This window comes from Drosophila hydei, unplaced genomic scaffold (assembly GCF_003285905.1).
Source record: "Drosophila hydei strain 15085-1641.00,03,60 unplaced genomic scaffold, DhydRS2 tig00000271-arrow-arrow-pilon, whole genome shotgun sequence".
Lineage (NCBI taxonomy): Eukaryota > Metazoa > Arthropoda > Insecta > Diptera > Drosophilidae > Drosophila > Drosophila hydei.
The window spans coordinates 2,219,643-2,234,142 of NW_022045701.1; the positions used below are offsets into that span (position 1 = coordinate 2,219,643).

The 14,500-nt window shown below is 35.9% G+C and overlaps 2 protein-coding genes across 10 annotated transcripts; one reads left to right on the top strand and one right to left on the bottom strand.

The window, feature by feature from the left end:
• Positions 1-1,191: 1,191 nt before the first annotated feature.
• LOC111605133 lies at positions 1,192-7,417 on the bottom strand. Of its 9 annotated transcripts, none has more exons than XM_023323508.2 (4): positions 7,234-7,417; positions 1,780-1,912; positions 1,476-1,658; positions 1,192-1,421 (listed from the first exon to the last, which is right to left on the bottom strand). In XM_023323508.2, the coding sequence occupies exons 2-4, from the start codon at positions 1,877-1,879 to the stop codon at positions 1,309-1,311; spliced, it is 396 nt and encodes a 131-aa protein (XP_023179276.2). In that variant the 5' UTR covers positions 1,880-1,912; positions 7,234-7,417; the 3' UTR covers positions 1,192-1,308. The 9 variants fall into 9 exon arrangements, 6 of the variants coding, with proteins under 6 accessions (XP_023179276.2, XP_023179275.2, XP_023179274.2 ...); XM_023323507.2 differs by lacking the exon at positions 7,234-7,417 and adding an exon at positions 3,941-4,227 and having other exon boundaries at positions 1,780-2,069; XM_023323506.2 differs by lacking the exon at positions 7,234-7,417 and adding an exon at positions 3,898-4,227 and having other exon boundaries at positions 1,780-2,069.
• On the top strand, positions 4,615-14,496 carry LOC111605131 (the record flags this gene model as incomplete). Its single annotated transcript, XM_023323499.2, has 3 exons — positions 4,615-4,926; positions 12,528-13,649; positions 13,723-14,496. Coding segments are annotated over exons 1-3 (1,956 nt in total), but the record flags the coding sequence as incomplete, so codon positions are not given.
• Positions 14,497-14,500: the final 4 nt, after the last annotated feature.

The window sequence follows — 14,500 nt, forward strand, 5'->3', positions numbered from 1 at the left end:
TACAGAGGCTGGATTCATTTTTAATATCAACAAATGTAGACTTTTAAAAACAGTTGTAAGAGCAGGAGAAATTCGACGAAATCCGCGGAAAATTGCTGCGTTAATATCCTGCCACCGCCCCAAACCGTTTTTAGTGTACTACAGTTTATTGTCCTTGCATCCTATTTTCAAAAATTTGTACCCGGATTCTCTCAAGTCATAAAGCCGTTATATTCTCTAACAGCAGGAACAGAAAGTTTTGCTTGGAATACAGAGTTGGAAAGTATTCATAAAAACGAACCAGTTCTGGTTATATTCGACCCACAATATCTACATTCACGTTGTGGAATGCTTTAGCAAAACAACTTCGCCAGCCGTGTCTAGGTACCACTCGTATGAACTCGAAACTTTGGCAGTATTTGCACAGTTCCGTCATTACTTGCTTGGCAGAGAATTTGTGATTTACACCGATTGCAATTCTTTAATGGCATCGTGAACCAAAATAGACCTAACTCCTAGAATTCATCGTTGGTGGTCTTATTTACAATCCTTCAATTTTTATATACAGTACAGAGAAGGAAAACATTTGGCATACGTCGAATTTTTATCTAGAAATCCAGTCCCTGAAAAACCACAATTAATTTTCGAAAAAATTTCCGAGAAGCGAATAAACATAGCGGAAATTTCAAATAATTGGCTGTTTGCCGAAAAGCAGCATGACCCAGATATTGTTGAGTTGTAAGGCGATGTAACTAAAACATATGATTTAAGACAAGGGCTTTTGTTTCGCAAAATCCAAAAAAATGGTAAAACACGATGCCCGAACTTTCAGATAGTCAGTAGTTATTCAGATACATGAGTCAATCTTGCACCTTGGTTGGAAAAAAACACTTGACCAGATTTACCAATTTTATTGGTTTGAGAAAACGAACAAATATGTCCGTAAATTTGATAACAATTGTATAACCTGTAGGTCAGCAAAGTCACATTCTGGTAAAGTTCAAGCAGAACTACATCCTATCCCAAAGGTCAGCATTCCTTGACACACTGTCCATGTGGACATTACTGGTAAATTAAGTGATAAAAGTGATCTAAAGGAATATATTATAGTTCAAATTGATGGCTTCACCAAATAATAATAATGATCAATGCTCGTCATATGTTTGCATATAAACAAGCTATGGACTATATTTTAAAACGCAGATCGGTTGGGGTTCAGGATAGCTTGAGCTTTTTACTTGTTTTATTTTTGTTTCTAGCCAAAATTTAAAAATTAAATAATTAACTACAAAAATACTTAAATATTGGTAATGTTGTGGATCATACTGTCTAATATGGATTCCCACAGCAACAATTCATTATCAGGGCATGTTCGTAGCAGGACTTGGCGTATAAAACGGAACAGTTGTAGATAGCGCAATGAGAGGGATGCAACTGGTGTCCTGCCGTTGACATGTAAATAGTTTGTTTGTTTGCCACATAAAATATGTACTTACCTGGAAATCCACAACAACACACATCATGTTCCACTTTGTGCGAGCAATAGGAGTAGACAGATGAGTCACACAGTGGACAATCTAGACCTGTTCTAATCGATAGATAGCTTAAGACTGGGTCTAGTCCCACAGGGCTCGAAACGCCGCCTAAGTCCTTATTGGGCTCGACCCAAAATTGACGTGCTAGAATTGTTAAAAGAGTAACAATATTGAACTAATTTTAATAAACAGCATTAGGAATATGTAACCATTATTTTTGTAATTCACATTTAAAACCCAACTTATCTTCTATTCTTTCACCTACCCGTTCTTCCTTTTTTAGCTAATACTGAATGGTCCAACCAAAATATTAATGCTATGCACACCACGAAATAACGTATCAATTTTGGTCTTGGCCGATCCATGGCAGATGCTGGATTTGCTGCTGTTGTGGCCGGCTGGCGAATGTGGACTGCATTAGCTTACATTTTTATAAAGCGACGATGAAGTTGGAGATGACGCAATAGATGTCAATGTATGCGTTGGTCTTGATCGGCTGACTTTCGCTCTCAAGAGTTAGTTAATTTTTGGACGGTGTCGTAAATAATCTATTGACTAAAAAAACAAGTAAGAAAGCTCTAGTCGAGGTGCCCGACTAGGAGATACCCTCATCCCAGTTCTTTGAGTTTTTAATATTTTCCGTAGTTTGTATCGAGTATTCAAAAAAAAAAGAAAGCAAATAAAAAACGACATTGCAAGACTAGGTTTCGAACCCGGATTGTTTGCGCAACATGCACCAACTCTACTAACACCGCCACTTCATAATTAAAAAAAAAAAAATTAATCAATAAAAAATATCTCGTTGCCACGAGGATTGAACCCGAGACTAAACCCTATCAAGCGCCGCCTCTATCAACGCAGCCACTGCACCTCTTGCAAGAAGAGTTGCAAATTTGAAGTTGAGCTGCAGATGATAATTCAAGCATTATTCAATCGCAATTTAGATTCTTCGAATAGAAAAGAATACACGCCTTTGAATGTATTTGTGCACACGCATAGGAAAAATGAGTGCGCGTGGCGCTGCTGACATGTGCTTTTGCAAATTGGCCAAACGTTTTGTTTAATAACTTCTGTTTTACTTAATGGATTTTAATGAAATATTCAGCATATGATTTACATATCCTATTGGATTGGTTGATATGCAAACGCCTTCACATAATGGCCCTAGTTCCAACTGAACTGAAATTTTAAGAATTTGGGGAAATTTGGAGCTGGTATCCAAAATCCAACAATATATATATATATATATATATATATATATATATATATATATATATATATTGTTGGATTTTGGATACCAGCTCCAAATTTCCCCAAATTCTTAAAATTTCAGTTCAGTTGGAACTAGGGCCATTATGTGAAGGCGTTTGCATATCAACCAATCCAATATATATATATATATATATATATATATATATATATATATATATATATATATATATGTATGTATATATGTATATATATATATATATATGTATGTATATATATACTTATATATACTTCATGGGGTCTGCTACGCTTCCTTCTGCCTGTTACATATTATTGCGCAAAACCATTATACCCTGATTTCCCATTTTCAGGGATCAGGGTATAAAAAAACAAAAGTAAAGCATCATGCACTTTCAAATGCAGAAGAGTCCTGTAAAAGTAACATAAAAGCTATTAACTAAATTTATTTAGTTCTATTACATTTCAGTAACATAGAAGTTATTAATGAACCACGTAACAATTGGCGCCACGCGTAGGTGCTTACTTAATGCATAAGTATGTGCATTTAACGGTACACTCTTATAGGAGTGGGGTGGAACTAACGGTGGCTTGTGTGAAGAATTTGTGAATTCGGAATATTTTTACTGTTTTTTACGCTGACGTATTCAAATCCCTTGCGATTCGAATTAGAATCTTGAAGGGCACAGTGTATATTGTCAAATCACATCCAGTTTTCGTGTTGACGTTTCAGGTTTTCCAGTCCTTTAATTAAGAAACGTATGTGATCGTAAATTGTTAATAATTACATTCTTACACAAAAATAGCAAATCTGCTTCGAAAAATAGAAAGTGATTTGGCAGTTGTTTACCTTTGCATGCCATATTTACACATAGATTATTGTAATAAGAACAGATCGGGAACATAAGTAATGGAACTAATTATGTCCAACAGTGGGGACGCATGTGTATATGCGTCTATGATTGTGTGAGTTCAGGGTATCTCTTTGTCGTTCCCTTCTGTCGCATTTGAAAAAACGACAAAAATGATAGACTGTTTTGTAAAATTAAAATAAAAAAAACAAAGCGAAAAAAAATTTTTATTTATTGTTAAAGCGAAAATCGAAATTATAAATTGCCCAATAGAAAAGTAAAAGTTTTTAAAGCTGAACGCTGACCGATTCACAGTGATCTACTTGAGAGTGTTCGACTAACAGATACCCATGAAATATAAAAAAATCTTATAAAAGACTCTAAATTCCTATTTTGAATGCGCTCAGGGTATAAAAATAAGAAGCAATGTTTCAATCGGGTGCTTCTGATTGCGTAATGTCACTAACCTACAACCAGTATTGCCAATCTGGCTATTTTCTAGCCAGTTCTAGCATTTTACAAAGACATGACGAGGGAAACATGTAAAATAGCGGCTGGAAGTCAATTATATATAATTTAAGGGAGTTATATAACTTTTTAACAACTTTACTGTCAAAATCTCAAATTTGCATGTGTACTAATAAATTGCTTTACACGTCGGCACTAATATGCTCATTAATATGTTCAATTGGAAGCTTTAAATGCTAAAATTGTGTTTGGCTAAAATCAGCAGATATCCAGAAGACAGTAAACGTTAGATTGTAGTTATCATAATTTGCTCTGAGTCGTTTATCCTTGAATGGTGTAACTCAAAAGTTGAACGCGTTTTCAGTGAAATGAACATAATTAAGTCAAAATTAAGACTTAATTTCCTTATTTATTTGTTTATAAGTGTTTTTAATAATATAAATATAAAAATATTTGTTTTGTTTTTAGAGATTTTTGAAATTGTTTCTTAACATCTAATCATACAACAATTGATGGGATGTCTGGAACAAACTTTCAACGCATAAAGTTTGATAATTGGGTCCCACTCAACTTCGGCTCTCTTACTGTTCTTTTTTAAAAAATATGGGACCTTAACGTTAGTGTGCTTCGATCGCTTAATCGGTTACTTTTCATATAAAGTCCCATTATGCTAAAGTATTCAGTGTGCTCTCTTTCACTGCTCTAAATATGTATTAGAAGTCCGCATAAATGGCAAAAGTTACATTCCAGTGAACAATACTCAAAATGCGTTGAGTGTAATTGAATGCGAATCCCAATAAGTTGGAATGAGTGAGCGCGCTCGCATAATACTCGGTCGCACAACATTCAAGCCAAAACAAAACGAGGTGAATGAATGGGAATGCGTGAATTATGTACTTCTTTTAATAAGAGTTAATACATGCACTTTATTTGAGGCATGAAACACAATTTTTATTAAAAGAAGTACATAATTGGCGCAGCCGGTTGGATGTTGTTCTTATTTTATTATCAAGGTCTCTTACGCTTGTTACTCTTAAGTTATTACACTGCCTAGTTAGTCCCATCTGATCCGTTCTTGGTCTATAGTGATGTCTTAAACAATTTTTGCACTCCGTCCAATTTTTTGGTGGATTAATGTTAAGCATAGCTCTAGCCTAACCTTGAATTTTGGTGATGAATATGACAGTGAAGACCTGGTCGTTGTCATCGTACTCCTCCATGATCTGATCCACTAATCGGATTTTTGCCTTCACTTTCTCTTGCGATAATTACGTTTGTTAACAGTTGAATGCCTTGCTGCAATTCAAAGATTTGTTGTTGTTTTGCCATTGTACAGTTTTTTTTTTGTTTCGTTGTCTTGGATATATACATGTCCAAAGTCAATTCTTTTAATTTTGTTCACTTTCATAAGATTTCACAAAAGTTTTCGATTGATGTCATTGATGTTGTTTATAGCTAAGGAATAAGAAATTATGCCACACTAAATTTCGGCCTTCCTCTAATACACTCAGCTTATTTTTTTCTGAGTCCATTTGTCAAATTTTTCATTCCGTTTTACGCTTTATTTATTCTCACTAATTTTTTTAAATGATGTATGCTATGAGACCCCCTACACGCACTCATATTGAAACACATTGGCTTTATTGTGTGCCTCGCACTCAATTCAATTTGAGTACCTTTCGTGCAGATCTCTTCTATGTCTGCACAAAGCAATAGTGCCCGAAAATTGGAATTTGTTCTTCAAGATGTTACAGTTTACCTGACAGAAGCGTTTAAAAAATCAAGATGTCATGCAAACTCTTCCGAAGTTATAATTTTCAATATTATTTGTGGAAAATTCATGAAAGCGTCGATTCTCATCAAAAATAATTTCATAAGATAATTGCGCAAACATTTGCAGTCCATCGTATGTGAAACTCTAGATGTCGAAATTGTAAAGGCTTAAAATGTATACAATACAGTACAATGCAATAATATATGTATATGTACCTTTTTCGAGGCTGAACCCAACTGTATTGAAATTTTACTTCCATTTTTACAGTTGAAGCTCTCATATTTGTTAAGTAGGTTATTATTCCCCCCTCGAGATCAACCAAAAATTTGAATTTCCTACTGGGTACTATCGGTACTTACTATATAGTGTTGAATATATACCCTATTATCCTATTATCATGTACGAACACTAGCCACTGTGCCCGATCAGTAGATAACCTCAGCCTGGCTGATCGGCGTTTTTAAATATACTTTATACCTTGTAATCTATGCATATGCAGCTATAATAGTAAATTCACACTTATTTGTTTGTATGTAAATCATGGTCCCACAGCATTGTACTCGCACCTCCATAATAAAATAACATGTTTGTAAAAAAATTGAGTTTACAACCTTATTGACGCGTATTGCATTCACCAAACCTAATCAATGGTTCGAGTGCTAAATAGGGACATGCAAGGAAATGGATATTTGATGTGTCTAGCTGTTTTAAGTTCTGAGATCGTCGTCCTTTTCAAATATATAAGGACAGACGAACGGACTCGGGTTGGGGTTATGGGGTTTACATCGCCTACTTCTGCCTGTTCATATATTTATCGAAATCATTTTTTCATGATTTAATATTTTCAATGTGTCAATGTGTACTAGTGTTTGATAAGTGGTGGCTGCCTTTTTGCATATGCATGTACATCCATATATGTACATACATATATATGTATGTATAGTTTGCATTAAGTAAAGCGACTCGAATACTCCAGGAATTAGATTTAGCATTGTGAAAGTACTTATGACAATTGTGATTGCAATAACTTTTGGATCACTGTGCAAAACAAATTGGAAAAATTGGACAAAAGACGTAGTCAGAAGCGGATGCAGACTGCCAGCGACAGTCTCATAGCAAAAATATCAAGTGTTAAAAAAACGATGGCCAGAGAATGGAAGACCGCAAGAAGAAAGCGAATTGCGTAATATTTACATATTTATATTTAACTGTGACGCCGGCCGTAGCGGAAACATCAGTGGAACAGCGGGCACAGGGAAACTGAAACTAGGCATAAGTGCGAGAGCAGGCAATAGTGGTTGGACCCGCATAACTGCAGCTCAAACAAACTGAAATATGGGCGCGGCCTACGCACAGCAGCCAGCAGAAGAAAGCCAAGCGAACATCTAAAATTACTCACAGCATTGGAATGCAATTTCACTTCTTTAAATATTTTCTCAATAATTGCGCGTTTTTGTTATCTTTCTGTTATACGGCAACACACTTATGTACATACATAAGCACATATAACACACTATAAATTGGGTGATTTCATGTTTGCTGTTATTTGTGGGGAAAAAATTATTTTTATTTAAAAAGGCTATTAGAAATTCAATTACATCCGCCAACACAAAACTTTTAAGAACAATTTAATTTTTAATTGAATTGGACTAATTTTCATTAAATAAATTAACACTTGCCTTGTTTATACAATATGCCTCGCATGATTGAAAATTCCTAATGTACATAAATATGTTACACTCAATATTAAAAGTGATAGAATATGATATTCTTTCCAATAATACTATATATATATATATATATATATATATATATATATATATATATATATATATATATATATATATTTATTTATACATAAGTTTAATTTTGATATTCCAGGTCGCACACTGCTTAAACTCATATGCATACAGAGTTCATGTGTATATATATTTACATAAAATGTGTGTGAAAATCTTGCAAAACTGGTCGAGTAGTAGATACATTTTATCTCTCTTTCACGTGCCTTACTCTTTCCCTTTCAACGTTGCTTTGATGCCTGTCCCTTTGGCGAGCATCTGGTGGTGATTGTGACGTCGTATTTTCGAGTTTATTTATTTTTATAAGCCCCGTTCATTGAAGTTACGTAGAAAAGGTTTAATGACTATGTCCCAATGTATGTGACATCAGAAGAAGGCTTAACTTTCCATCTACATGAATGCGTTAATTTTAGAAGCCACATGATCCGAAAAATGATTTAAATATATTATCACATTTAAATGTCCTTTAACAAGGTCAGATGCTTCTGTGCAATTAAAATGATATCAGTTTTATGAAAGACAAGGAATCTAATTTGTATTGCATGTAAATGTATAATATATAACGATATATTACTTAAAAAGCCAATTCACCGCTGTGTACAGAGTATATAGAAGTCAACAACTCTTGTTTGCAGTACTCTGTTTTTTACAAAATTTCTTCACTTTCAGTTTCGTGTTTTTTAACTCTACCTGCGGCGGCATCGACGTTGCCGACGTTGGCTATTACCTATATGAGCTGGGGTTATCATCTCTGCGGCACTATTTTGAATTTGAGACTGTCAAGTAACAGACGGTCTGTAGCTGAATCGTAGTCGTATCGTATTTTTCGTGTAGTACAACGAGGTTCCACCACAGTTGAAATTGCCTTCCTAAATTTTTGTCGCGTCCTCGTGCAGTAGCAAATCTGTTGACTTTTTTTTAAAGTGCCATACAAAGAATTACGCAAAGCGTATTAGGTAACGAATACGTATTTCACGAAGCCTAACATTTTTCAGCGAGAACAAAAGTTTCGGATTACAATCTAAATTCTTCACAGTATAACGGAGACCCCCACCGTGGTAATGAAAATTATACGAAGTAGTTCACAAAAATATATTTTTTAATTGTGATTGCAAAAATTCGATGCAATAAATAAGATCAATTTAAAAAGAGTCTTCATAAAGATCATAATCTTATGCAAGTACCCTTTAAATATAACACCAATTCATTGACGTTAAGAGTTAAAATAGTGTATTTACTGTCTAAATGTATTTATCAAAACCTCATTTATATTCAATGACTATTTGTTTCTATTGCACATGCAAATATTAGATAGGGCTGTTTATTTTTGTTATTTATGTGGGTTGGTTGTTTATATGAAAGTTAATGATTGTTTTCTTAACAAAAGTGAAAGCTTGGTGCTCGGTAACCAAATTTTAAATTAAGAAAGGGTATATTGATTTTGACAAAACGTATGTAACAGGCAGATGGATGCGTATCAGCTTCAATGGATGATCCTGTTTGACTCTTTATGAGTCTTTCTTTTTGATACCTTTCAAATTATGATTTAAAATTATGAATAATTCGACTATGTTGTAAAAATAAAAATAAATATTTGATATTCAAACATTTATAAACATTTATATACCAAGGACATACAATTTGGTACAAAGACTCCTGACTTATACTTATACTGTCTCAAAGTAGCATAAATTAAATTTTATACTTTAACATTTCGTCTTAAAGTTGAAATCACTGGAAGTTGGTCTGATTGAAGACAAGAGTAATTTTACTTGTATTTGTTAAAGTGTATGTAGGATGCAAATAAACAAGTGGACGATATTTAAAGTACATATATTTTTGAATAGTATTAACATCTGCATGAAGCCAGGCATTTGCGGAGTATAAAGACTATATTATGTTAATTGTTTAATATTTTTTGTTTACGCGTTGAAACCTTTATGCATAAAACTCGTTACGATGATGAACTGTTGTAACAACTTTTCCATTTTTAAATGTTGTAGACATTTATCTCATTCCCGAATTCTAAAAAATCGACAAATCGCATTGCATTGTAAAAACAGCCGATTTTGTAGTGGTTTTTATGTAATTGATTTGCTTGAGCTTTGCAATTTACGCATCCTCACAAATGAGATTCAGTGGAGAGTTACTGATGTTGTGCCCATCATACCTTGGCTGAGAGAAGAGAAAGTTATTACCTAGGTTTGGAATTTTTTATTAACTTATTTTTTATATTGGGCGTTACTTGGTCTGCGTATGACACTTAGCTACAGCTCTTTCATATTCAGTAGGCAGAACTGGCTAACACGCTGAATCTTAAGTATAGACATAAATTTGTGTGTATGTGTACGGTTTTCCATGGTGCATATTATGTAATAGTTGGGATGATCGAAGATAGGGCAACTACGTTCATACGATCATACGATCATACGATCTTAGTCGGGAGAGCCCGACTTGGAGATATCCTGAACCCTGTCTGATCTGTGTTTTTAAATATACTATATAGCTTGTTAAACATATTCAAGCTCGCCTTTTCATAATCAAAAATTATGTTATTCAACTTTTTATACCCTGATCCCATTAAAAATGGGAAATCAGGGTATAATGGTTTTGTGCAAATGTATGTAACAGGCAGAAGGAGGCGTGGCAGACCCCATAAAGTATATATATTCTTGATCAGGACGACAAGCCGAGTCGATTGAGCCCTGTCCGTCTGTCTGTCCGTCCGTCTGTCCGTCTGTCCGTATGTGTGAACGCGTGGATCTCAGCATCAATAAGAGCTAGAGACTTGAAATTTTTTTTTTAGGTCCGTGTATAGCACGCGCAGGTCAAGTTTGTTTTAAATATTCGATAACTATTCGCATTTAATTGTTATCGAATAAAAACATTATTGAAATGCAGTAAATAAATTATATCTCGAACGTCTTAAGAGCTAGAGCCTCCAAATTTTGTATTTAGTCTTATATATATTTTATGCAATTTTGATTTTTGTTGGATTTTGGATACCGGCTCCAAATTCCCCCAAATTCTTAGAATTTAAGTTTAGTTGGAACTAGGGCCATTATGTGAAGGCGTTTGCATCTCAACCAAGTCAATAGGATATGTAGATCATATGCTGAAAATTTCATTAAAATCCATTAAGTAAAACAGAAGTTATTAAACAAAACGTTTGGCCAATTTCCAAAAGCACATGTCAGCAGCGCCACGCGCACGCATTTTTCCTATGCGTGTGCACACATACATTCAAATGCGTGTATTCTTTTCTATTCCAAGAATTGAAATTGCGATTGAATTGTGCTGAATTATTAGCTGCTACTTATGTTCAAATTTGCAACAGTTCGCGTAAGAAGAGCAGTGGCTGCGTTGGTAGAGGCGCCGCTCGTATGCAGCCTGGTCCGGGTTCGTGACCAGAGGAGATGAAATGTTTTTTATTGTTTTATTTTTTTTTTTAGTTATGAAGTGGCGGTGTTGGTAGAGTTTGTGCACGTTGCGCAAATAATCCGGGTTCGAATCCTGGTCTCGCAATGCCGATTTTTATTTGTTTTCTTTTTTTTTTAATACTCGATACAAACTACGGAAAATATTACAAAACTCAAAGGACTGGGATCAGGGTATCTCCTAGTCGGGCACCCCGACTAGAGCTTTCTTACTTGTTTTTAGATAATTTAATGTTTACAACAGGGTTTCTAAATGTCGGACACTCCCTGTTCTTTTGTCTATTGTTTAACATCAAAACCAATTATTTTTGCTTAAAATTTTTATGACTAAAGCAATGGCTATTTGTGTAAATAAAAAGTAGTTACGATGATGAGCAACTTTTTAATTAGCAACTTTTTAATTTTTAAGCTAAGTCGTCATTATTTAATCACTTTCATCTCATTACCGAAGACTATGCAAAAACGTACGAGATATAATTTAATAGCCGAATTTCGATAATCGGTAACAATAAAATGGAAATAGTAATACATTATTAATTAGATATTAATACAAACAGACAAACAGACGAACGTGTTTATTAACAGTTTTAGAATACCTTCCAACCAACTGCATAATATTCTTTCTAGGTTTGCAATTATTTAAAAATGTATATATCCTTAATGTGTAAACACTAATTTTTAGCTATAGTGAAGATTACTAATGATAAACCTGGTAATCCAAGTTCCTTAAATATACATATTTTTTTATACCCTGATCCCATTGAAAAAGGAAAATCGCATTTAATTGTTATCGAATAAAAACATGATTAAAATGCAGTTATTAAATTATATCTCGGACGTCTTAAGAGCTAGAGCCTCCAAATTTGGTATTTACTTTTATGTATATTTTATGCAGTTTTGGGTTTTGTTCGATTTTGGATACCGGCTCCAAATTTCCCCAAATTCTTAAAACTTAAGTTTAGTTGAAACTAGGGCCATTATGTGACGGCGTTTGCATCTCAACCAAGCCAATAGGATATGTAGATCATATGCTGAAAATTTCATTAAGTAAAACAGAAGTTATTAAATAAACGTTTGGCCAATTTGCAAAAGCACATATCAGTACCGCCACCCGCAATCATTTTTAATATGCGTGTGCATACATACATTCAAATGCGTGTATTCTTTTCTATTCGAACAATCGAAATTGCGATTGAATACTGCTTGAATTATCAGCTGCTACTCAACTTCAAATTTGCAACTCCTCTTGCCAGCGGTGCAGTGGCTGCGTCGGTTGAGGCTGCGCTCGTAAGCTGGTAATGCCTGGGTTCGAAACTCGCGGCGATGAGATATTTTTTATTGGTTTTTTATTTTTTTAAATTATGAAGTTGTTATTTATAAACCTTTCTTATAGATAGAATAAAAACTGTATTGTACCATTTTGCTACGCTTTTCATTCTTACACTAGTTTTTTTCAGATGATGTTGCGGCTTGCTTTACTGTCGTCTTTCTGCTTTTGTGTTGCTAGGGCTGTGCTAAACGGACAAGAGCTTAAGCGGCTTGCAACCGGGGTTGACGTTTACGGACCACCAACTGGGTCAGCATTACAATACAATGCTTCACCACAGCATATACCACATCGTGAGTATGGGGTTCCCCAACAAATTTCCTTCCAAGAGTACGGCCCGCCGGCTTTAAAATATGGTCCTCTGAAGCTGAATAATTTTGGTGGAAATTCTGGGAAGTCCACGAATGGATTGTATGAGCAAATTAAAACACACTTTGGCGTTCCCACACCTTTCTATGGACCTCCGCATGTTCATTATAAGCTCGCATCGGAATATGGTCGGCCACAAATAGCATCACATTATGGTCCGCCACAAAATGTTGTTTCGCAGCATCCACCACCTTTAAAAATTCAGAATCGTCCGGCACCACACTATGTATCACCACCACAAAACCCGAAGATTTTCACACCGCCAGTCTCATCACAGTTATTGCCTGTTGCCCATCCTGGTAAACTTTTTAAGCCCATCCACCATCCTGCAACGTCTTACGGCCCACCCGCCTCTGGACCATTAAATCTGCCAGCTAGGCCAGATTACGAAACTCCACCAAACTACGGACCACCTCCACTGCCCGTTAATTTACCCGGACCTCAGGCTGCAAGTTTCAACCGTGTCCCAGAAACGACTATTTTATTAAGTAGTCCGGGTGTGCAGCGGTTACCAAGCGGTCCAGGTGGTAGTCCCTTTAATCAAGTTCAGATCCAAATAGATGCCTCTGGACACACTCATAGCGTGACCGGTTCGCAGACACCTTTTCATACTGCATGTGATGGCTGGAAGCCAATTTCACCGCCTGTTGGAACCTACATTGAACAAAATCATATTGAAACTCAGGGTGGTTACAGTCATGTCGACCAGGGCCAAAGCATTGGTACTCAATATAATGTGGGTGGAGTCAATAGTGGCACAATTGTTGACGGCCTTTCTGACGAGCAACTTGTAGCAGTCGCACTACAGAATGAAGCCAGTAACACAGTCACTGGCGCTGGCAGCGATGTTCTCTTGAACACCATTGACTCTGAAGCTTTACAGGTTGGTGATCATACTGTAAACGTAATAATAAAGTAATATAGTGCTGATATCATTTTATTTATTTTACGATTAGGTTACAGTTGGCGCAATCGATGATACCTACTCCAAGCCTCCGGAAGATTCATTTCAACCTGGCTCTGTTCATAATCACAAATACCAGAATGTTGGTAGCCACTCTGGGGCAGGTCTGCCACTACTGCATGATTCTGGTCCGAAGTATGGTGCTCCACCGCAACTGCAGCTTGCTGCTCTGACTAGCAGACACGTTCAGCCCCAAGCCAACTCACATTTACGTTTCAATTCGAACCTATCGTATGGTTCACACTCAGCCAATACACAGTATGGGGTTGGGCATCCTAAGTCACCAGTCGCGTACCGTCCACCCGTGCCAACTGGTTTTATAGAGTCTATAGGCGCCACAGTTCAGCATCTGGATGAATTTGGTGTAAAGCCACCACAGCAGACACCAATATACATTCCGCCGGCAGCTCATGAAATTGCATTAAGCGGTTCACCTTCTACAGCACCGGTCATATACGGCGCACCCGTTAATCAACAGGCGCCACCAACGATTATTGTGCAACAACTCCCGCAGCTTCATCAAGGACCTACTTTTTTAAACGGTCCGCCTAGTGTAAAGTCGTTACAGCATCCTCATTATATTCCCCTACCACAGGAACCGCAAAGCGCAAATGCGCTGAACCAATATTTTCCAGATAGACCTTCTGCAAATATTCATTTTCCGAGCCATCAGCCAATTAACAATAATGGTATCTCCCAACAGAAGCCATCGTTTGACTATTCGCAGGCATTTTCATTAACGCAGAAAATTCCACGGCCTAACCAGCAAA

What these genes read in the sequence shown, in the direction of transcription:
- LOC111605133 (XM_023323508.2), bottom strand. Translation starts at nt 1,879, where the DNA reads ATGGATCGGCCAAGACCAAAATTGATACGTTATTTCGTGGTGTGCATA. An exon ending in AGCTAAAAAAGGAAGAACGG is followed by an intron (nt 1,659 to 1,779) that starts GTAGGTGAAAGA and finishes TAACAATTCTAG; the next exon opens with CACGTCAATTTTGGGTCGAG. An exon ending in GTGTTGTTGTGGATTTCCAG is followed by an intron (nt 1,422 to 1,475) that starts GTAAGTACATAT and finishes TGTCAACGGCAG; the next exon opens with GACACCAGTTGCATCCCTCT.